The sequence below is a fragment of the Balaenoptera physalus genome (genome assembly GCF_965194825.1).
Source record: "Balaenoptera physalus genome assembly, chromosome: 9".
Lineage (NCBI taxonomy): Eukaryota > Metazoa > Chordata > Mammalia > Artiodactyla > Balaenopteridae > Balaenoptera > Balaenoptera physalus.
The window spans coordinates 42,750,309-42,775,467 of NC_138888.1; the positions used below are offsets into that span (position 1 = coordinate 42,750,309).

The 25,159-nt window shown below is 35.9% G+C and overlaps 2 protein-coding genes across 10 annotated transcripts in view; one reads left to right on the forward strand and one right to left on the reverse strand.

Annotated features, from left to right (window-relative positions):
* The window catches only part of CEP85L (centrosomal protein 85L), a 212,696-nt gene that overhangs the window by 102,513 nt on the left and 85,024 nt on the right, over positions 1-25,159 (forward strand). For all 9 annotated transcript variants that reach the window (XM_082474597.1, XM_082474593.1, XM_082474598.1 and 6 more), the window contains one exon: positions 7,910-8,697. In XM_082474597.1, the coding sequence (XP_082330723.1) occupies positions 7,910-8,697 (788 nt within the window). The remainder of the gene's footprint in view (positions 1-7,909; positions 8,698-25,159) is intronic.
* On the reverse strand, positions 13,575-25,109 carry PLN (phospholamban). The gene is made up of 2 exons (XM_082475047.1): positions 24,986-25,109; positions 13,575-16,147 (listed from the first exon to the last, which is right to left on the reverse strand). The coding sequence occupies exon 2, from the start codon at positions 16,048-16,050 to the stop codon at positions 15,892-15,894; it is 159 nt and encodes a 52-aa protein (XP_082331173.1). The 5' UTR covers positions 16,051-16,147; positions 24,986-25,109; the 3' UTR covers positions 13,575-15,891.

Below are 25,159 nucleotides of genomic sequence, written 5' to 3' on the forward strand. Positions count from 1 at the left end.
TTTATGTCATAGAGTGTTCTTCCTTTGTTTTCCTCTGAGAGTTTTATAGGGTCTGGCCTTACATTTAGGTCTTTAATCCATTTTGAGTTTACTTTTGTGTTTGGTGTTAGGAAGTGTTCTAATTTAATTCTTTTACATGTAGCTGTCCACTTTTCCCAGCACCACTTATTGAAGAGGCTGTCTTTTCCTCATTGCATATTCTTGCCTCCTTTATCAAAGATAAGGTGACCATATGTGCATGGGTTTATCTCTGGGCTTTCTGTCCTGTTCCGTTGATCTGTACTTCTCTTTTTGTGCCAGTACCATACTGTCTTGATGACTGTAGCTTTGTAGTATAGTCTGAAGTCAGGGAGCCTGATTCCTCCAGCTCCATTTTTCTTTCTCAAGATTGCTTTGGCTGTTCGGGGTCTTTTGTGTTTCCATGCAGATTGTGAAATTTTTTGTTCTAGTTCTGTGAAAAATGCCATGGGTAGTTTGATAGGGATTGCACTGAATCTGTAGATTGCTTTGAGTAGTATAGTCATTTTCACAGTATTGATTCTTCCAATCCAAGAACATGGTATATCTCTCCATCTATTTGTATCATCTTTAATTTCTTTCATCAGTGTCTTGTAGTTTTCTGCAGACAGGTCTTTTGTCTCCTTATGTTGGTTTATTCCTAGGTATTTTGTTCTTTTTGTTGCAATGGTAAATGGGAGTGTTTCCTTAATTTCTCTTTCAGGTTTTTCATCATTAGTGTATAGAAATACAAGAGATTTCTGTGCATTAATTTTGTATCCTGCTGCTTTACCAAATTCATTGATTACCTCTAGTAGTTTTCTGTTAGCATCTTTGGGATTCGCTATGTATAGTAAGTATCATGCCATCTGCAAACAGTGAAAGTTTTACTTCTTTTCCGATTTGGATTCTTTTTATTTCTTTTTCTTCTCTGATTGCTGTGGCTAAAACTTTGAAAACTATGTTGAATAATAGTGGTGAGAGTGGACAACCTTGTCTTGTTCCTGGTCTTAGTGGAAATGGTTTCAGTTTCTCACCATTGAGAAAGATGCTGGCTGTGGGTTTGTCATATATGGCCTTTATCATGTTGAGGTAACATCCCTCTGTGCCTAATTTCTGGAGGGTTTTTATCATAAGTGGGTATTGAATTTTGTCCAAAGCTTTTTCTGCATCTATTGAGATGATCATATGGTTTTTCTTCTTCAGTTTGTTAATATGGTGTATCACATTGATTGATTTGCGTATATTGAAGAATCCTTGTATTCTTGGGATAAACCCCACTTGATCATGGTGTGTGATCCTTTTAATGTGTTGTTGGATTCTGTTTGCTAGTATTTTGTTGAGGATTTTTGCATCTGTGTTCATCAGTGATATTGGCCTGTAGTTTTCTTTTTTTGTGACATCTTTGTCTGGTTTTGGTATCAGGATGATGGTGGCCTCGTAGAATGAGTTTGGGAGTGTTCCTCCCTCTGCTATATTTTGGAAGAGTTTGAGAAGGATAGGTGTTATCTCTTCTCTAAAAGTTTGATAGAATTCATCTGTAAATCCATCTGCTCCTGGGCTTTTGTTTGTTGCAAGATTTTTAATCACAGTTTCAATTTCAGTGCTTACGATTAGTCTGTTTATATTCTCTATTTCTTCCTGGTTCAGTCTTGAAAGGTTGTGCTTTTCTAAGAATTTGTCCATTTCTTCCAAGTTGTCCATTTTATTGGCATATAGTTGCTTGTAATAATCTCTCATGATCCTTTGTATTTCTGCAGTGTCAGTTGTTACTTCTCCTTTTTCATTTCTAATTCTATTGATTTGAGTTTTCTCCCTTTTTTTCTTGATGAGTCTGGCTAATGGGTTATATTTATTTATGATCTGGTCTTTATGATTTCTTTCCTTCTGCTAACTTTGGGGGTTTTTTTGGTTCTTCTTTCTCTAATTGCTTTAGGTGTAAGGTTAGGTTGTTTATTTGAGATGTTTCTTGTTTCTTGAGGTAGGATTGTATTGCTATAAACTTCCCTCTTAGAAATGCTTTTGCTGCATCCCATAGGTTTTGGGTCTTCGTGATTTCATTGTCATTTGTTTCTAGGTATTTTTTGATTTCCTCTTTGATTTCTTCAGTGATCTCTTGGTTATTTAGTAGTGTATTGTTTAGCCTCCATGTGTTTGTATTTTTTACAGAGTTTTTCCTGTAATTGATATCTAGTTTCATAGCATTGTGGTCGGAAAAGATACTTGATACAATTTCAATTTTCTTAAATTTACCAAGGCTTGATTTGGGACCCACGATATGATCTATCCTGGAGAATGTTCCACGAGCACTTGAGAAGAAAGTGTATTCTGTTGTTTTTGGATGGAATGTCCTATAAATATCAATTAAGTCCATTTTGTCTAATGTGTCATTTACAGCTTGTGTTTCCTTATTTATTTTCATTCTGGATGATCTGTCCATTGGTGAAAGTGGGGTGTTAAAGTCCCTTACTATGATTGTGTTACTGTCGATTTCCCCTTTTATAGCTGTTAGCATTTGCCTTATGTATTGAGGTGCTCCTATGTTGGGTGCACAAATATTTACAATTGTTATATCTTCTTCTTGGATTGATCCCTTGATCATTATGTAGTATCCTTCTTTGTCTCTTGTAATAGTCTTTATTTTGAAGTCTATTTTGTTTAATATGAGAATTGCCACTCCAGCTTTCTTTTGATTTCTATTTGCATAGAATATCTTTTTCCATTCCCTCACTTTCAGTCTGTATGTGTCCCTAGGTCTGAAGTTGGTCTCTTGTAGGCAGCATATATACAGGTCTTGTTTTTGTATCCATTCAGCCAGTCTGTGTGTTTTGGTTGGAGCATTTAATCCATTTACATTTAAGGTAGTTATTGATATGTATGTTCCTATTACCATTTTCTTAATTGTTTTGGGTTTGTTATCGTAAGTCTTTTCCTTCTCTTGTGTTTCCTGCCTAGAAAAGTTCCTTTAGCATTTGTTGTAAAGCTGGTTTGGTGGTGCTGAATTGTCTTAGCTTTTGCTTGTCTGTAAAGCTTTTAATTTCTCCATCGAATCTGAATGACATCCTTGCTGAGTAGAGTAATCTTGGTTGTAGGTTTTTCCCTTTCATCACTTTATTATATGTCCTGCCACTCCCTTCTGGCTTGCAGAGTTTCTGCTGAAAGATCAGTTGTTAACCTTATGGGGATTCCCTTGTATGTTATTTGTTGCTTTTCCCTTGCTGCTTTTAATATTTTTTCTTTGTATTTAATTTTTGATAGTTTGATTAATATGTGTCTTGGCATGTTTCTCCTTGGATTTATCCTGTATGGGACTCTCTGCGCTTCCTGGACTTGATGGATATTTCCTTTCCCATGTTATGGAAGTTTTCAACTATAATCTCTTCAAATATTATCTCAGTCCCTTTCTTTTTCTCTTCTTCTTCTGGGACCCCTATAATTCGAATGTTGGTGTGTTTAATGTTGTCCCAGAGGTCTCTGAGACTGTCCTCAATTTTTTCATTCTTTTTTCTTTATTCTGCTCTGCGGTAGTTATTGCCACTATTTTATCTTCCAGGTCACTTATCTCTTCTTCTGCCTCAGTTATTCTGCTGTTGATTCTCTCTAGAGAATTTTTAGTTTCACTTATTGTGTTGTTCATCATTGTTTGTTTGCTCTTTAGTTCTTCTAGGTCCTTGTTAAACGTTTCTTGTATTTTCTCCATTCTGTTTCCAAGATTTTGGATCATCTTTACTGTCATTACTCTGAATTCTTTTTCAGGTAGACTGCCTATGTCCTCTTCATTTGTTCGGTCTGGTGGATTTTTGCCTTGCTTCTTCATCTGCTGTGTGTTTCTCTGTCTTCTCCTTTTGGTTAACTTACTGTGTTTGGGTCTCCTTTCGCAGGCTGCAGTTTTGTAGTTCCCATTGTTTTTGGTGTCTGCTTCCAGTGGGTAAGGTTGGTTCAGTGCGTTGTGTAGGCTTCCTGGTGGAGTGGACTGGTGCCTGTGTTCTGGTGGATGACGCTGGATCTTGTCTCTTTCTGGTGGGCAGGGCCACGTCCAGTGGTGTGTTTTGGGGTGTTGGTGAACTTATTATGATTTTAGGCAGTGGTCTCTTGCCTCTTAGGCAGCTCCAGACCTTTTCCCAGACTCCCTTCCGGCTAGCTGTGGTGCACTAGCCCCCTTCAGGCTGTGTTCACGCAGCCAACCCCAGTCCTCTCCCTGGGATCTGACCTCCGAAGCCCGAGCCTGAGCTTCCAGCCGCCGCCCGCCCCGGCAGGTGAGCAGACAAGCCTCTCAGGCTGGTGAGTGCTGGTCGGCACCGAGCCTCTGTGTGGGAATCTCTCTGCTTTGCCCTCTGCACCCTTGTTGCTGTGCTCTCCTCCGTGGCTCTGAAGCTTCCCCCCCGCCATCCGCCCATCTCTGCCAGTGAAGGGGCTTCCTAGTGTGTGGAAACTTTCCCTCCTTCACAGCTCCCTCCCAGAGGTGCAGGTCCTGTCCCTATTCTTTTGTCTCCATTTTTTCTTTTTTCTTTTGCCCTACCCAGGTATATGGGGAGTTTCTTGCCTTTTGGGAAGTCTGAGGTCTTCTGCCAGCATTCAGTAGGTGTTCCGTAGGAGTTCTTCCACACATAGATGTATTTTTGATGTATTTGCGGGGAGGAAGGTGATCTCCATGTCTTACTCCTCCACCATCTTGAAGGTCCCCCGTAGCTATTTCAATGGTGTAATAATAGCGAACATTTTGCTTTTGTGCCTGGAATTCTTCTGAGTCCTTTACATGTATTATTTCATGTAATCTTCACTGTTGTCCTCTTTACTTTATGGATGAGGTAACTGTGATGCAAGAAGGTTAAATAACTTGTTTGAGCATGTGACTACTAAGTGGTAGAGCCAGGATTTGAATCTAAAAATGCTGATTTCAAAAATATTACACTTAGCCTTTACACTATCTTTACTTACAGCTTTTTAAAAATGTAAAAGTCTGGGGCTTCCCTGGTGGCGCAGTGGTTGAGAATCAGCCTGCCAATGCAGGGGACACGGGTTTGAGCCCTGGTCTGGGAAGATCCCACATGCCGCGGAGCTACTGGGCCCGTGAGCCACAGTTACTGAGCCTGCGCATCTGGAGCCTGTGCTCCGCAACAAGAGAGGCCACGACAGTGAGAGGCCCATGCACCGCGATGAAGAGTGGCCCCCGCTTGCCGCAACTGGAGAAAGCCCTCGCACAGAAACGAAGACCCAACACAGCCAATAAATAAATAAATAAATAAATAAAATCTTTAAAAAAAAAAAAAATGTGAAAGTCTGAAAATTTTAAATTTGATATAAAACCCATTTTTTGTTTATTAAAGAATTGAAGATATTTTTAAGAGGCTATGATGATTTTAATACAAATATTCCTTTAGGAATAGTAATACAAATACACATATATAGATGTAGATATAGTGCTGTAATATATTAATACAAATATTCCATAGAACTTTGGGGTCATTTGTCCTATTTCTATTTAGAACTGACCTTCAGTAGCATATTCCTCTCTATTTCCTTCTTCTACTGATTACCATAATAATCCATTAATCTTCCTGCTGCCAATCATTTTGCATTAATTTGTCCTTAGCAGTTACTGGAATAATCATCTTAAGTACAGTTTTGGTCATATCACTTGCTCCTTTGTTTGGAAACTTTTGGTATGTCACATTTCTTGCTGAATGAAGGGTAGGCTGTTTCTGTAGCAGGGCATTTGAAGATTTGCACAACTCTGCTTTACATTTACCTTTCAATAATTATCTTGAGCAGCTTTTCTTGATACTTACTGCATACTGCAGATAAATAGGATAATTTGTTTTTCTTTTTTTAAAAAAATTTATTTATTTATTTATTTATGGCTGTGCTGGGTCTTCGTTTCTGTGCGAGGGCTTTCTCTAGTTGCGGCAAGTGGGGGCCACTCTTCATCGCGGTGCACGGGCCTCTCACTATCGCGACCTCTCTTGTTGTGGAGCACAGGCTTCAGACGCACAGGCTCAGTAATTGTGGCTCATGGGCTTGCTCTGCGGCATGCGGGATCTTCCCAGACCAGGGCTCGAACCCGTGCCCCCTGCATTAGCAGGCAGATTCTCAACCACTGCGCCACCAGGGAAGCCCCTGTTTGTCTTCTTTTGAGGCCATATTCTCCTTGCTTCATACTTGGATCAGTTAGTGTTCTGAATCAGTAGAAGAAGCTGACTGGATGATTGAGCAGATGAGGAATTTATTTAAGGGCATTTGGTTAACTCAGAATTTTTGAGGAGGGCTGGAGAGCCAGGCTTAAGGTTAAGCTTCCAGGTAATATGCCTCAGTCACCTCTGAGAACTGGCACTCTCCGGCCCCACTGGAGGAAACCACCAGTGCTGCCCAACTGCTGCCACTTCTCGGACAGAACTTGGTTTGGCCACCTCTGCTGCTGTCATTGTTGGGGGCTAATGCCTCTGCTGTTGCCAAACGTGGTAGCTCCACACTGAGCCTGTTTTCTCATGTGACTCACTTCCAAACTGAAACCTTGTGCAGGTCCTTCTGAATGTCTGTATCATAGTTGCAGGGTATGTTGGGAATTTAAGGTCTAAAATTTATTTTGGGAGGTTGGGCTTATAATGTGGGAATTTTCTTGAGTATGAAAAGGTTCTGCAGAAGCTGATGGGAAACTGTTAAATGGTAAATGTCTACTATATTACTTTTTCTTGTATTCTTTCATCTATAATGTTTTTCCGCTTTCATCTCCAGGTGAATAAATTCTGTGCAAAGACCTATTGGAATTCCATTTTTGAATTAGTTTGCCTGGGTCTTTCTCATCTGAATTTTCTTATGACTTTCTCAACATTTCTTTTTCTATTACTTTATTTCTTTAAAATGGTATCAAAGCTCACAACTAATATTTAAATATATTCTGTTATGAGTAAAACAATATGGAAAGATACAGAAAAAACTGTAAAAGTTGCCTTTCACCACCCACCTCCTCTCCCCCTGCATTTCAAATCGCTATCCCCTTTCTAGATATCATGTGATAAAAATGATAATCTTTGATTTTAATTTCATATATTTGATGATAATTTGGCACTTGATAGTAAGTCCATTGAGTATAGAGGCCCTTATTTATCCTTTGGGCTTCCGTAGAGCCTACTACAGCTGTTCCTATGTGTAGGATAGTATTATGTGAAGGCCTGACCTACAGCAGTAACTATGTAATCATTTTGGAAGTAAAAATGTACAACGTGGGGATTTAGTAAATGTGCAGAGAAAGATAGGAATCAAAGTAGACTCCAAGTGTTCTAGCTTGGGAAATATATTATTGATGATGCCATTTAGGGAGATTGGGAGTGTAGGAACTACTCTGTATCTGCAAATATATTGCTAGAACACTTTCGGATTATTTTCCATTATTGCAGGAGCACCTTTACCCATATTCTAATTTGAATTGTAGTTTGAGAGGTGCTAAAATGTTCATATTGGGCCTATATTTCCACAGTTGAGGAAAGACACTAAGAGATATGATTTTTTAATAAAGTTGTGTTTGAGGCTTCAGTGATAGATCATGAATAAGACCTTTCAATGGGGAGATGGATTTTTCTTTTAAGGCACAATACTTAGATTAAATATCATGAATATAAACCTGTTTTCCAGTCATTTTTCATCTGTAAGTAGATGGCAGATGAGCATATATTTTGTTATGTATCCATTTTTAGAAAATGATATTTGAAAGTATGTTTGATTTGTTTCAGATAAACTTAAAGGAATAATAATAATAATAGTAACAATAATAAGCCCCTCATTTTGATAAAAGTGCCTCTGAAAAACTTGTGCTGGGAAACCATGTTCAGATTTTTGTTTTGGCATTTTACATTTTGCCTCTTTTTTTTTTTTTTCTGTTAATTACAACTAATTTGGCATTCTTTTTTCTTTCCAGATCATTCAACTTCAAGTGGCACATTATCTTTTAAGCCTAGTCGATCATTGGTTACTCTTCCTACTGCCCATGTCATGCCATCTAACTCCAGCGCTTCAGTTTCCAAACATAGGGAATCATTGACATCAGATGGCTCAAAATGGAGTATAAGCCTTATGCAAACATTGGGAAACCACAGTAGGGGGGAGCAGGACTCTTCACTAGACATGAAGGACTTCCGGCCTCTCCGGAAATGGTCATCTTTATCCAAACTCACTGTCCCAGGTAACTGCAGCCAGGGTGGCATTGTGCACACAGAACAGTCAAGGAGAGGTTTAGAAAAGACAGGGAGAGACAAGGCTTTAACATCACAACTAAGGACAATTGGACCTAGCTGTTTACATGACAGTATGGAGATGCTTAAGCTAGAGGACAAGGAAATAAATAAAACACGACCATCAACTCTGGACAACAAATATAAATTTGAGAGCTGCAGCAAAGAGGACTTTAGAGCTTCTTCCTCCATTCCTAGGAGACAGGCCTTAGACATGACATATAGTGCCTTACCTGAAAGCAAGCCCATTATGACAAGCTCAGAGGCTTTTGAACCGCCGAAATATTTAATGCTTGGTCAACAAGCAGTAGGTGGAGTTCCCATTCAGCCTTCTGTGAGGACGCAGATGTGGCTTACTGAGCAGTTGCGGACAAACCCTTTGGAAGGTAGAACTACAGAGGACTCTCACAGTTTAGCTCCTTGGCAGCAGCAGCAAATTGAAGGGTTTCGACAAGAAAGTGAAACACCAGTGCAGGTAAGGCTCAAAGTCTAGTGTTTGCTTCCCTCCAGTGGATGTTATGAGTACAAGCGCACTTGAAGTAAGCATATGACAGTGTGTCCATAGGCACAGATTGTTTTGCTTTTCCTTTCCCCTGCAGGATAATAAGCATAAATGTTATAAACTCTAAAAGTATCACGTTGGTAAACAAAGCTTAAAAAATATTTGAGACTGATTAACACGGAAAACTTGAAACCTGTACCTGCCTTGGCCTTTATTTTCCTTCTCATTTGTTAAATGGACATAAACATAAACAAAGCAAAAAATACTCAATTCTGTTTCAATACTTGAAACAGAAACAGAGGAGCTGGCATGGTATACTAGAAAGAACATTAACTTGCGTGTATGAAGGCTTGGATTTTGTTTTATCAGATTCAGAGTCTGGATGATTCTCTACCTGTCACTTAATACTTAGTATCTCTGGGCCTGGGTTTTTCTTTCTTTCCTTTTTTTCTTTTTTTCCTAAATTGAGATATAATTGACATATAACATATTAGCTTCAGGTATATAACATAATGATTCAATATATGTATATATTGTAAAATGATCACCAGAGTAACTCTAGTTAACATCCAACACCATACGTAGTTACAAAATTTTTTTCCTTGTAATAAGAACTTTTAAGATCTACTCTTAGCAACTTTCAGATATACAATACAGCATTATTCTCTATAATCACTATGCTGTACCTTGTATCCCTGTGACTTTTTTATTTTATAACAAAGTTTGTGCCTTTTGATCTCCTTCATCCATTTACCCACCCTCCAGCCCGAGCCTCTGGCAGCCACCAATCTGTTCTCTGTATATATGATTGTGATTTTTTGTTTGCTTGTTTTAAAAACATAATTGTCTTTCTCTGTCTGACTTATTTCACTTAGCATAATGCTTTCAGGGTCCATCCATGTTGTCACAAATGGCAAGATTTCCTTTTTATGGATGAATAACATTCCATTGTTTATTGTAATATTCCATACACACACACACACACACACACACACACACACACACACACACACACACACACATATATATATGGTACATTTTCTTTATTCATTCATCTACTGATGGATAATTAGGTTGCTTCCATGTCTTGGCTATTGTCAGTAAAGCTGAAATGAACATAAGGGTGCATATATATCTTTTCGAGTTTGTGTTTTCATTTTCTTCAGATGAATACCCGGAAATGGAATTGCTGGATCATATGGTAGTTCTCTTTTTAATTTTTGAGGAACCTCCATACTGTTTTCCATAGTGGCTGCACCAGTTTACATTCCCACCAACGTGTACAGGTTTCTTTTTTCTCTGCGTTCTTGTCAACACTTGGTATTTCTTGTCTTTTTGATAATAGCCATTCTGATAGGTGTGAGGTGATATCTCATTGTGATTTTGATTTGAATTTACCTGATGATTAGTGATGTTGAGCACCTTTTCATGTACCTGTTTGCCATATATATGTTTCTTCTCGGTTTCTACATCTATAAAATGAGAAGGTGTAACTAAAGTCATTTATAAAGCTTTGGTAGTGGTTGGTATGTATTTAGGTTTATAAAATAGATGTGCTTTTTTTTAAAATTAAATTGGATGTCAGGATTTATTAATCATTTTAAGGAAAGCACTTTGCGATAATATTACATAAAAGAAAAATGGTGTGTACCCCCTAATGTAACATGTAAATGTTTAAATTTCTTGATCTGGAAATGTTTTCTATTCCATGGTAATTTTCTACAGCTCATTTTAACTGGGAAACCAATTATTTGTAGAATTTTTCATAAATTCTATCATCCAATTTTTTTTCTATTGCCAGAATTTTCTGAAACAAAGTAATTCCATCGAAAATTGTAAAATTTCCCTAGAGCAAAAACTTAAAATTACTAATCGTTACAATTACTAATAAAAAAAATAACAAAGATTAAAGGAATATATTCTATGAAAGGATAAGGAAATCACTTATCTAGGAACCTCACAAATCTGAGTGCAGCTCCAAAACATACGCATAACCTAATGTGCTACATTCACAGGAGAACCCTTAACACATCGTATGTGCCTTCTTTACTCTTGTTTTGGACATAGTTCTTATCATCTTGATTATATATATTTAAATTGCATAACCAAACAGAAGTATCATTATGATGTGTGAATTACAAATCAGAAAAGAGCAATTTAACCAGATTTATTTGTGATTTATCTATTCAAGCAGTTGAAAGATAGGAGACCTAATTTATCAAATACTACCATATTTTAGTTCTCAGGTGCTTGTGATTATAGGAGAGCAGCGTTCAAGTAGTTGCTTCTGCAGCTGGTGTCTACACAGAAGTGGAGCGGCCTGGGGTGGTGAGGGTAGGGGCTGAATGTTCTGCTCCAACCTGCAAAACAGTAGGTGCAATAGGAGGTAACTGCGAGAGTTGAGTGAATTTAAAGGAATAAGTACTAATTCATTCCTTCTTCCATTCTGGTGGGAGGACCCTCTTCTGTAATCGAAGTTTTCCCCGACCTTGAAGCAGTGCAGAGAGGGTAGGGAGCTTGGAGGTGCTTTGTGGAGAAAACTTATTTTTAAATCTTCTTGGTGCGTGGTACAGGAAGAAGGCTATAAGGGACAAAATTTGCTTGTGCTTGGAAAGCCCTACTTTTTGATTAACCTTCTTTGGGATGGTCTCTTTATAGTGCTTTTAAGTTTCATAGTAGAAAGGTGAAACCAGGTAAGGAAAACCTAGACACTTTAATTGCAGTGTTTAAATGACCGCTTCTCTTCTAATTCTCTTGGACTACTACAGAAAAAAAATTCTTAAATACCTTCTCCTTGGAGCCTCTAAATACTGTATTTTAAAAGCTCTCATCTTTGTCTTTTCTTAAGTCTCTTTAAAAACAGTGATTTCCTTTTAGTCTAATTTTTGCATAAAGGGAAGAGGCTTAATAATAATTATCCCATCTCATAAATTGTGAGAATGTGTATGATTTTCAAGGACAACTGTTTGTCACCGTGAAGAAAAAAAAAAAAAAGAAAACTGTTTACAACACAGAAAAGGAATTTGGCTGAGAGTCACAATCTAACATCACCATAAATTTATCTAGAACTTTGTAGCTGTCAGAGTGTTTTATCTCAGTTGATCCTCAGAACCTCCTTTCTCCCTTTACACCCTCAAAAGTTTAGTATTGTAACATGGAAGTGTCACTCCTCTTAGAACTCAGTTCTAAATAATTACTGAGCCAGCCTCACAGTCTTATGTGCATGGTGTTCTTTGATTCCCATGGTTTCCTGTTAAATCAGCTAGAATGTAGGTGGTGTGGAACTCTGACGTGTTTTCCCTTGTGAATGAAGAGAAGCCATCAATGCCCTCAGTTGATTAGAGTATAAGCCTCCATGTGCAATGTCCACCACAATCTTTGGTTCGTTCCTCTGTTCTACATTTGCTGCTCTCTTTCCACCTTCCCCAGAAGCTGTCTAACCCTACACGGACTATGACATAAGAGAAAAACAAACAGCAAAGTCTTATCATCTTCTCTTTGGAAAGACTGTTTCCCATTCCAGGACCCTTTTGCATTTCCCTTTCGGGGTGGGGTGAGCAGGGATTGGAGGATGCATATTTCTACACACCGCAGTGTCCACTGGATCCCTGTAAGCTCACAGTGGACCCCCCAGACAGAAGTGAAGAAGTGTTCTCTTTATTGACAAAGTAGTTCTTCTTTTCTCTTATATTCTGTAGGATGTTTCTGAGTTCTGGGTTGCAGTCATTAAGAGGAAGAAGATAAAATTTTGTGCTTGTTTTAACCAAGGAGAGCTTGATCAGCCAGGATATTGGCACCTAATGATTTCAATGTATTTTACTGGAAGATTTCTCCTATATAAATAAAAAATATAAATATTTGGTAGAATGACTTAAAGCTAAATGACTTGCTTTTTGTCTAACATCACATATGAATGAAAGGTTTTATTTTTTTTTATTTTTTTATTTTTTATAGGGAGCATTTTCTTTTTTCAAATTTTATTTATTTATTTTATTTATGGCTGTGTTGGGTCTTCGTTTCTGTGCGAGGGCTTTCTCTAGTTGTGGCAAGCGGGGGCCACTTTTCATCGCGGTGCGCGGGCCTCCCACTGTAGCGGCCTCTCTTGTTGCGGAGCACAGGCTCCAGACGTGCAGGCTCAGTAATTGTGGCTCACGGGCCCAGCTGCTCCGTGGCATGTGGGATCCTCCCAGACCAGGACTCGAACCCATGTCCCCTGCATTGGCAGGCAGACTCTCAACCACTGCGCCACCAGGGAAGCCCGAAAGGTTTTATTTTTAATGTGAGAGCATTTTGTGTATTCTATTACATTCTCTGAAAAGAAAGTTTTCGTGTTTTTCTTATTTTTGCACCCTGTTTTGTTTTTAACTTTTTTACTGTTTAACATAATATAGCACAACTGCATTGAAAGATGTGGACACTGTGACACTCTCAATAGATAGGATATGACATTCACTAGGTAACTAAAATGCATATAATTGATTTTTGTATACATGTTTTAATGAATAAACTTATATGCCAATGCTATATAGAAAAGATGACAGATTGAAAAAAGCCAAACACATTAATAATTTTTAGACATTTTAAAGTGTGCTGTTACTTAGAAGAAGAGCAAATGTTTTTTGAAATTTTACCATTTTCTCACTTTTCCAGAAGACTCAAAAATAATCAAAGGATAAATAACTTCTAGACAGGAGGAAATTCATTGTTTTATGTAGGTCTGCCCTCTTGTGTCTGTACTAGGAAATCTTGATCTTATTTTATTTGCGGAAAGTCACTGAAAACAACCTACAGAATCAAAACTGCTTATAATTAGATTGTTTTATGGTCATATCAATCATGAGCAATTTCACTGAGTTCAAGAAGGTTCATTTTAATTTAGGTGATTTGCATTAAATAAACATTTTGGACCAGATAAAATAAAAAAGACAACATTAAACATTTAAGAATTAGTTCAGTTTTGGTACCCTGTAAAGTAAGATTAGAGTTTATTCTACAGTAGAAAGTATTTGAGCATTTGGTATTTAAAAATGTTTAAATACATAGTTCATTATATCTTACTCTTTACACATCATGATAAACAGAATAAATAAGTTGCATTTAAAGAATGGGTTTTTGTTTTACAATATAATCTAAGGTACAATATTCTGTAATCCTCGAGTATAAGGTTTTAATTTCTGTTAAAGGCAGAATGAAAAACAAAACAATTCTTTATTTCTGTTTGACTTAGGAAAAACTCCATAACATCACAGCTTATGGTTTGCAGTTGATGTTGTAATGAGCAACATAATGAAAAGGATAGAATTTATTATTGCAAAATTTCCACTTATTTTTTAAGATCATTGCAGCTAATTACAGAACTTGGTTATTTTTTGCATGGGTTATTATTGACACCAGTGAAGTGAATGCATTACTTCTTGTTTATAAGCTCTTCTAGTTGATGTTAGGGATATCCAACCCATAGATGAGGTTTCACTGAAGAAATCCCTCTGTTAGTAAGAAACCCCTTTTCCCTCTGTTCTCAGATATCAGTGAACCAAAATTATCCCCCTTCCTATCTCCAGTACCCCTCAGGGATTTAGAAAAAACTTAAAAGCAATATTTCCTTCACTATTTTCTTAGTAGCACTTGTGTTACAAACCAAGGTCAACACTGACTTTTCCAATTCTTTTAGTAACCATATTTTGCCAAATCGTATAGGAAATTACATATTTTCTACTCCTTTAATAATTACTATATCAGTAGTATGTCTTGAACGTAAGTTAAAATTAACGGATTGTGCAGTATAGTTGTAAACCATTTTAGACTTAATTTTAAACTGAGTCAATTTAAATTACCAAATTTTGGTGAATATATTTTCCAAACCAGTTTTTACTTCTATTGTTTAATTTGTTGGAAGATATTTGATATTTTTAAATGACTAGAGGGGAAACTGGAAATGTATTCAGCAAGAAAATCATTGTAGATTAGTATTGCTGGATCTATAATTTAGCGTAGTTGAATGGCCTACCAAATATGTATTTACCATCTGGTTGTTAGATTAAGGAAAACAGCTAAGCCCTATCATAAACAATAGTGGGATTAAAAAGTTCATTTCAAAATTTAATCAAAGAATTTGTTAATTTTGGAGAGATAGTTAAAAATTTTATTTTTTAATGCTTGAAATAATATTTTTTCTTTTATTCTTTTCCTTGCCTACATTGAGTGTGAGATTAGAACAGAAGACAACCTGTGAAATCATTCTAATGTCTTAAAATTTCATGATTCCAGAGATACAGTGTGGCAGTTATGTGCTCTAACTCAGATAATTAGCTATAGTGCCTTAAATTAAGGTTGATTCTGTTCTATTAGTGTATTAGTATTTATGGCTAATCACAATGCCAGATGTTAAATTAACCAGCAGTTCTTGTCTATTGATCATAAAGTCCTAGAGAGAACAGATTTACAGTTTACCTACACATGCTAAAATTCTGTAATTCTTTGAAAAAATTAGTTAAATTTTACTTATGTAAGGGTATGGTCTTGCTTTTTTTAACTTGATTCTCATAAACTTAAAATATTAGGGTAGTATAGAAAAAACATAATTTCTATTTTAGAATGTAGGTTTGGATAGAATTACTACAAAGACTTCTATATGATGATAGTAAAGATAACAGATGTGAGGGCTGTTTCAAATGATGACATTTCATTTGAATGATTATTTTGATATACTTGGTGAAGACCTGAAAAATACTTAATAAACATCAAAGAGGCTTTTACAGTACAGTATAAATTATATTTACCCCCAAAGAGTGAAGCTACTGCTTTATATATGAAGTGAACTTGCTAGCAGTGCAGTTTCAAAACTAAACCCCTAGTTCCTCCTTAGGAAAGATTTGGGATAGAAACTTATAAGCTCTTTTGAGAAAATTAGCAGTTACATTATGCACACTTACATTATAGTCATTTTAAAGTTAATTTTTTAAAATAAAGCCCTTTTTATGTTTACAACATCCAGCAGATGAATACATTTGCTAACAATTTGTTTTGTTCCAAATCTTGACCTTTTCACGAAGAAATTCTTCTACTTAGGAAGTGGTCTCTTATATAGTATTGTTTTCCCTTCTTCATGGGATGATAGATTTTAAGCTGATGGTGATAAGTTGCAGCACTGGAGATTGCAGCAGAACTTCAGAGAAGCATCACGATGATGCAAATCAGCAAGAGACATATTAAGATGAGACAGAAATTGACAAATAGGTTCTGGAGATTTTGACGTGCGTGTTGAGGCATTTCAATGGTTGAAGCTCTTCTTATAGCAGAGCGAGTGAGGTATTGGACTTTATCCATGACACCAGGAAGGCAGGAAGCCTGAAGTTTTAAACGGTCAAGAGAAAGATAAAAAGCTGCCAGCCAAGTGTGAGATCACTATCTTCTTTTAGGTTTCCTGGAATGTAAAAATAGAAAATGGATTAGCATAATATGTGTAACCTATCCTCTGAACAGGTAAAACACAGTTTTGTATTAATCCCTCTTCCTCAACATTATTTGTATTTATGACATCAAATATCTCTGTAGTCGGTGTGTGTGTTGCTCTCTCTGTCAGTCTGTTTTGGTGATGGTCACCATGATGTCTTGTATTTGGGGTGTAATAACTTTAGTCTTTGCCTCCTCCTCTCAAAATGACTGGAAGTATAGTTTGGTTAGGGTGCAGCTTGTTTTGGGCTATTCCCTTGGGCAAAAGTTCTTACATATAGTTTATTTTTTTAAATTTATTTATTTATTTTTGGCTGTGTTGGGTCTTTGTTGCTGTGCGCGGGCTTTCTTTTAGTTGTGGCGAGTGGGGGCTACTCTTTGTTGCGGTGTGCGGGCTTCTCATTGCAGTGTCTTCTCTTTTTTGCGGAGCACGGGCTCTAGGTGTGTGTGCTGCAGTAGTTGTGGCACGTGGGCTCAGTAGTTGTGGCTCGCAGGCTCAGTAGTTGTGGCTCACAGGCTCAGTAGTTGTGGTGCACGGGCTTAGTTGCTCCGTGGCATGTGGGATCTTCCTGGACCAGGGCTCGAACCCATGCCCCCTGCATTGGCAGGCAGGTTCTTAACCTCTGCACCACCAGGGAAGTCCTTACATACAGTTTTATTAAGGCTGTTTCTCTGTGAGCATAATTGTTGTGAACATTAGTATGTAAATAGCTCTAGAGCAAGTCTTATAATAAGAAATGCATGCATTAAATTATTCTCTGGATGTTGATTTCACTCCAGAATAAAATAGTTCAATGAGCAGTGTTTTACCAGAACTGTAGATTCAAATGTTTCTCATTCCTTTTTATGATTTTATAGCTTTGTAGAATATGCTATTTTAAGTAACTTTTTAACAAGATGATATTAAGTACTGAAGGCTGTCAAGACTCAGAAGGCATAGTAATAAAATTATCATTATCTCACTGTCTACCACAGACAGTTGCTATTTGCAAAGGACCTGTACTTAAGAACAGCATTTCCATTTGTTTTCTTTCAGAGCTCCCACAAGCTATTCTGCCTAATTAATTAATTAGTTGCTGCCTAATCAATTATCTGTGCTAATTAATTAACAAAACAAAACTTAAAACAACAGATCATTGTAGAAAATTAGATATAGATTAAAAATTAGCTGTGAGTTAACTGCCCAGAGATAATAGCTATTAACATTTGGTGATATTTGTTGTCAATCAGGATACATCTATGTAAATTTTGAAATAAGAAAAATTAGAAATGGAATTTAAAAAATAACCGTAATTAACTGCCAAAGATAATAGCTGTTAACATTTGTTGACATATCACTGCTAATCAAGATATTACTACCTTACCCCAGCTGCCTGATTTCATTTTCTCTGTAGTGGCTATATATCTCATGAAAACCCATCTCAACCTTCAGCTGTATTTCTGAGAGAGACTACTGCTGAAGACAGCAGAGGGAAGAACTGAAAGAATGAGGAAGGGGAAGATATATATTAGGACTGAGCAGTTAGAACTCCTCATTTATTGTTACAAAGAAACCATGTGGTATATGGTGGTTAGATTCTATATAATTTCAGCACTTCCACTTGGCTCTATTAAGTTTTTTTTTTTAACATCTTTGTTGGAGTATAATTGCTTTACAATAGTGTGTTAGTTTCTTCTGTATAACAGTGAATCAGCTATATGTATACATATATCCCCATATCTCCTCCCTCTTGTGTCTCCCTCCCACCCTCCCTATCCCACCCCTCTAGGTGGTCACAAAGCACTGAGCTGATCTCCCTGTGCTATGCAGCTGCTTCCCACTAGCTGTGTATTTTACATTTGGTAGTATATATATATGTTTGAATTATGGGCTTTCATTTGGCTGAAGACTCTGGTCTCCTTCATAGTATTGGCCTATAGTGAGGAGATCCAAAAAACCAACTTAAGTCAAACTTCATTCTTTCAAAGAGTTGGTAACAAACTGTGTTTCTCTAGCTCATATATATATATATGTCTTTAGCATATATTCTTCATTCTCCAACACAAGTGGCTGTTACTTAATAGAAAATGACAGCATAAGCTTGGTATAAATTTAATTTAATTACTTTTTTTTTAATTCCTCAGGTAAAATACTATAGAAATAAAGGGGTTTTCTTTTGTTCCTTAAGAAGAAGCATCCTTTAAGTTGTTTCGGCTTATATTTGTTTATTATAAATATAGCGGATTTATACTGTTGGGTAATTGTGGAGAAGGTTTTCTTTATTACTTTATTATATAAATCTGACTAATCTCTTTATATAACAGAGTACAACTAAGAAGGTTGTAAAGAATTAGCATTGGTAATTCCTATTTAAACTTAATTTTTGTGAAGTTTCAGGACTTAAATGGTATGAAAGGTCTAAATTTTAAAATTATTGTGAGATATAACATGGAAAAGGAAGAGCAGGCCAGTTATTCATCATGAAGCATATACAAGAGTCACTCCCTACCCTGACACTGGTGAGTGGTACTTGAGTCACATGAAACATGTCACCTTTCCATAAATACTTCATTCCCTTTTATGATTCTGTCCTTTGCACATGTTGTTCTGGCTCTGCCTGGAATGTCTTCCCTCCCCCTGCCTCTACCTTTGATTCTTTGCCAGGCAAACTTCAGTTAATCCTTAAGGCCCAGTTTAAATATCACTTCCTAATGAAACCTTCCATTACTCGTTAAGGCAGAATTGGTTATCACCTCTGTTGGGTTTTAGTAGGGCTCTGGTATTACCTGTGTCAAGATATGGCTATCAGGCTGTGCTGTAATTTTGATTTACATGCCTGTGCCCCCAACTAGAATTCTAGTTCGTGGGTATAAGAAATCACGTGTTTATTTTGTATTCTAGTACTTAGTGCAAAATTAGTACCATTTGAACAAGTCAGTGAAGTTGAACAAGGGTTTTTATGATTTACTTTAATATTTTTAGAAAATTATTAATGATCAAAGATAGTGCTGTGATTAACAGATTAACCATGTGAAAAATAGAATTTGATAGTTAAACACATAATCTCCAATATTCTTCTCAAGTCTCTTTCTTTTTGTTAGCCTGAACTGGGCTTTGTACAAGTGGGTATTTGGTGTTTGTGAAATACAAAGAGGTGTGCCTTAAATAGATGAGCTATCTAATGATGAATATACAATGAATAGATTTTAAAGATGATCTCATAATACTTCAGCCAACTATTGTTGGGAAAGGATAGTTTGTTCCTGGAGACAAATTGATTATAAAGGAGACAACCAAAGATACTGTCTTATTTCTTGTCAAACTTAGAAATATAATTCTAAAGTGATTTGTAGTCCCTTTATAACCTTATGCTAGAACCAAAACAAATCTACTTTACATGCTGAAATGTTAGCTATATGCATGCAATTTATTGGGCCCAATTTATTTTACAGTGGTACGATCTGAAATGTGTTGAGTCCTAATTCTGCTGAACTTCCAAAGTCTGTATGATAATAATTAAGCCAAAATTCATCCCTACAAGATGGGGCTTCCAGTCATATGTTGAGAATTGAAAAACTGTGTGGGAACAGCACAGTCCTATTTTTAGAGTTGTCTGTGACCTTTACTACATCACAATTTATGGCATGGTTGTCAGGTGTTTATCTTTTTCTTTTTTCCTCCTCTGTGGTCACAACCATCCTATGAGTTTAAAACTCCTGCAGTTTTTTTTCTTCTCTTTCTTAGAGCTTACTGTTAATGCAGTAGTATTTGGTGGAGAGCCTAGAGAAATAGTTTCACTGTATTTTCATTTAATTTAATCTTTTAGAGCATTCTTTTGGGATAGTCAGAAATAGATTGTGTTGGGGTATTCTGAACTTACATCTGGCCTAAACAGCCAAGGAAACTGAAATTAGCTTTACCCACCCCACAACACCCGCCCCCGGGGGGGGGCTTTTTAAAAGGATGACAGTTATGTAAATTAAGTGTTTAGGACAAGAGGAGTAAGGATACTTTGAAAATTAATTCACCATCCGGGCCCTAGTATCAGAATATTGAAAATATGAAAAATGCTTTGATAGGAATTTGGTTGTAGATGTGCCAGATCCCTGTCTCTTGAGTTACATGTAAGAGGCAGAAAAGTACCCACAGAGTATCTTGTATGTCTGTGGGCACTGTGATTATTCTGATTTTTGGAAGGATGGGAAGAATAACCCTTTACTGTTCTTTGTAGGATTTATAAAGGCTTTGCTTGTCCACTTTTCCTCTTTTGCTCAAAAAGATGAAATTGGGAAGTAAATACAGTCAAGTTCAAGATAGTTTTCTGTTTTTTTGAAGTGGAAGAAGGAGAGACCAAACTACAGGCAACTCTAATCCTTCAACAGATATCATGTGCCATGTTAGGCAACATTTTGGGTGCAAGGTACCTTGTCAGCTTCTGCAGTAGTTCTCACTTTGTCTGCATTGATTTCTATTTCTTAAGGTAACATCAGGCACATTCTTGTGCAAAAGGAACCTAAGTAGACTTTTGCAAACTTTTGGTGTCTGCTTTATGACTTGCTAGACAATTGATACCTTAACGATGTTGTATACACTGAGCAGTAATCCCCACGTGTAATTTAAGCACTTTCAGTGCTTTGCAGAACTTAACTGAACTTCAGTTTTTTTTTCAGTACTCCCTCTGCTGAAACCATAAATTCCTTAGATTCTTTATTTGTGGTATTCAGAATTTTGCTTCCCTTTAATTTTTATCTGCTTGTTTATGCTTTTAGTAAAATAAACATGGACATATTTTGCTAGTAAATTCAAGTAATACACATCTAAGACTACAGTCTGACAGATCATTCTTTGAAAAATTTTTCCCATTAGGTTGGTTCAGAAGGTTAGAATTCTCTATAGATTTGAGTTACAGGACTTGTCTATATTAGGATTATTGGGGGGGGTGTTATTTTTTCCTACTCTTTGCTGTCATTTTTGCAGATAATCCAGAAGCGATTGTATATGCATCTTTTTTGTTGTGGTTGTTGAATTAAATCAGGACAGTTCATCATTAGATTTGTCATCAATCTGTTGGCATCCAAAAGTTCACTTTGGTAGAATCATTTTCCTTTTGAGATTGCCTAATGCTAATAAACTTGGAAGTTATTTTGTGTCAGCAACTTTCCAGAGCTTTGTTGGTCCACACTGGCTATTTGAAAGAATCTTCAAGCTGCTTCTGCCTGGTTATGAAAAGAATTGTGTAAACATATAAAAATCAACATATTCTCAACCCCTAAATTGACCCCATAATGAATTGTTTCCCTCAGTTCAAAGCTCTGCCTTTAGGAAAATTCATTAAACAGCAGCATACAGATTTTCTCTTTGAAATTGGCACACTGCTGTTGCTAGTCCGTGGGCTTGTCTTTATTGTCTGTTTATTATGCTAAGATTAATTTATTTGCAATTAAAATATTCTTTTTAACCTTCAGATTCTTCTTGGGGGGAAAAGCATGTGAGGAGGAAGTGTAGAGGAAGTTTTAAGGAAAATGAATGCCAGTTAAATATATCCCCACTAATGTGGGTACGTTGGTCCTCCCCTCCCCCCCTGTTTTGGAGAGACCTGAAGGTGAAATACATTTTAAAAAGCACTAGAGGTCCTCAGTTGACTACAGGTTTACTGGGGTGGAGATGTACACCCAGGCCTCATTTTCTTGTGTTTCTCTGGTAATACATGCTTCAGAATTACGTAGGGTAAGAACATTGATGTACTATTTCTGGAAATGTTCAAAGAGACTACATATTATCTGATATAGGTCACTGTAATTTAGAAACATCACTTCCTTGATTTCTAACCTTTAGGTTTTCTTCTTTGCTGGTGTGATCAGTACTGTGTTAATTAACAGTTTAGATGAAAGTTAGTGATTTTCATAGCATAAATAAAGCAAGATTGCTCTATTCAAGCACTTCAGAACAAATGGGGTTGAATATTTTAAATGGTAGAATGTGAGGAGGTCAGAAATGAAACTGAGGAAAGCCAAGGATTTAATATGGAACTGGAATAAAATACGAAAGTGTGGTTTTTGTTTATGCAAGTATTCTCCTATCTCCAATTAATTAGTGAGATTAAGAAATAGTACATAACAAAATGTAATTTTTTGAAAAGTTTTGAGGAGAAATTAACCTGAATTTTAGGTATCAAAGCTAAAGATTAAAGACATGAGTATTTTAGCAATGAAACAAATTAAATAAAAAGAAACTTTAATTTGTGCATGTTATTGTTCTTTAAAATCTGTGCAGTTAGTTTGAGTTTTGTCTTCCAGGGTGAATCGCTTAATAACTGAGGACATCTATAACTTTCTTATATCCCTGGCTTTGAAAGTGATCAGGAGAATATTATAAGGCTATTAAGGACATCATACCTCATGCATAAATTTAAATGAAATGGAGTGGTTTTAAATTAAAATAGAAGTTTGTGTCCTCTAACTTTGCCTTTTAGAGTGCCATTTGAGGACTTTCAATTTATTTTGTTTTGCCAATGTCATGATTTATTTTTAAGCCATGTTGATCAGTGGATGAGATGTGTGTGTGGTTTAGAGTCATGAAATCTTGGCTCTTGCCAAGCCTCCACCATTTCCTAGCTCTGTGACCTTGGGCAGTTCACCTTTTTGCATCTGTTCCTAAACTGTAAAATAGAGATGGAGTGTCAAACATATAGGGATTTAAGAGGATCAAATGAAATATTTGTATATGGTGCATCTAGAAAATTGTTCAAGAATAAAGAAGGAAGTTTTAATTGCCCTCTTTATTTCTAGGATTGGTAATAAATATACAGTCTAATTTAGGTACTCTTAATTTTTACATTTAATTTTTACTTAAAACTTTAATACGTGACACAGTTAATATTTTACCTAATACATTAAAATTTTAATTCTTCTGGGGAACTATTTTGTTTATGTAAATATTCTATCTCCAATTAATTATTGAGATTAAGAAATAATATTAATAAGTAACCAAATGCAATTTTTTCTGGAATATTATTTTCCTTTATGTCCACTGAAATACTGTTAAAATAATTTTGATACTTGAGTTTGAGGAAATGATAGTGACATGACTCCTCTTAGTTAGACAGAGTACTCTGGCTCTTTCATGTGTTTTTAAGACTTAATCAATTTTTCATAATTTAAACATCTTTCACATTTCTTCCATTTTATTTCATCAGACACTTTTTTTTTCTTTTAAGCACTTAGTTTTAAACCACATGAAACAAAGACCGTACTTAAATTTCACCTTATGAAAGAGATGAACTAGTTGGGACATTATGTCTGGCACTAGGGCATTATGTTTCAAATTTGAATAACAGTCACTGTAACTATGTAATTTCCGTTAATCTGGACACACGAAGGATAACTTTAATAGCAGAATTTCTGCTCTTTCTAGAAATTAACAACTTCGTGGAGCAGTATGTGATGTGAAATTTTGGTACTATAAAAGAATTCATGAACATCTCATTTGAAGTGTGAGAATGTAATTTGATAGATATTTGAGTAAAAATGCATAAATCTGCATATAAAACACCTGCACTGAGTGACTCTTGTGTAATATCAAAGGAAAAACATTTTATGAATATGAAGATACTTAGAGGCAGTTAGGGTGCCTCAGTGGTAGACAAAAATTAGAAATGCTTTTGCATGCCTCAAGGAAAGCTGCTTAAGGCATTATACAAAGTTCTTATCTATAAAAAGCAGTAGAGTTAACATTTGTCATAAGAACTTAGAATTCTAGAGGTAAATTTTATTTTGACATATATATAAAAATAAAAATAATGAAATAAAATCAATGTAGTATCTTTTATGCCCTGACTGAAAGTTAAGAATGAAAACACATTTCATATATTAAATTGAGGATAAAGAGTAGAGTAGAATTTAAACAGAAGTTATAAAATTTATGTTGGCATCTCCATTCCTGGGCATTTTGTCATCCTCCTCCCCACCTTCCAAATACAAGAGAGGAAACTGAGGAACACTGGAGGATAGTAACTTGATAAAAGTATATTCATTAATAGGCAGAATAAACATTCATTTGATCAAATTCACTCAAAGGAGATACTTAGGAATATTTGTGCTACCAAAATAACGTCTCTTTATTTTTAAAATAAAGAAATTAATGTTCTGTAACTTTAGAAAGAATTTTACATGTTTTTGACAAGTGTTTTGAAATGTCCAAACTTGTTATTTATGATATAATATTGAATTTAATATAAATAACTCAATTTATTAAAAGCTTGGATTTTTTAATAGAAGTTGACTGGACTTAGTTCGTGCTATATGTTCTTAAACTCCACTTCATTAATAGTCCCTGTAAAGAATCATAATGATAATATTGGAGTAGTCATGCCGGTAACAAAACTGTTCTTAGTATTCCGGATGTAAGCAGACAGCTCAGTCCTACCCTACTTCTCAGCAGAGTAACACATAACAAAATGAAACCATTATTTTTGCATGGAGAAATCAAATCACCACTAGTACCAAACATGGTAACATTATTGAAAGATATTTTAATTGGCAGAAATTTACTTTTGAAGAGCAAAATAAAAGTGAAGGTTAAATTAAAATGACAAACCAACAGCCAGGACCAAAGATGAATGCTATCTTTATCATTTCTAGGTTAAGTCTTATTCTTACTGTCACTGAATGGATAAGCATTTATTTAGAAATTAAGCTTTATGTCAATCAGACATGTTATTATCTAACTTTGAACTGAAGTTTATAAAATATGATTAACTTTTTAAAAAGTTCAGTAAGTTTGAGTTATAGAAAGTAAGAATTGCCATAATCAGTGAAATCTGTTTCTTACCTTGGCTGTTGTGATGATCACAATATAGAATATTGTAAGTTGTATGAAGTATTATCCTGCGTTTAGCTGGAAAGTTTTCTGACTGTTACCAGAGTTATGGGAACAATTGAAGTAGGTGGAGGAGAAAAAGTGTTCTAGGGAGGTCTTATGATGTCACGCAGGAATTCTGAAGTT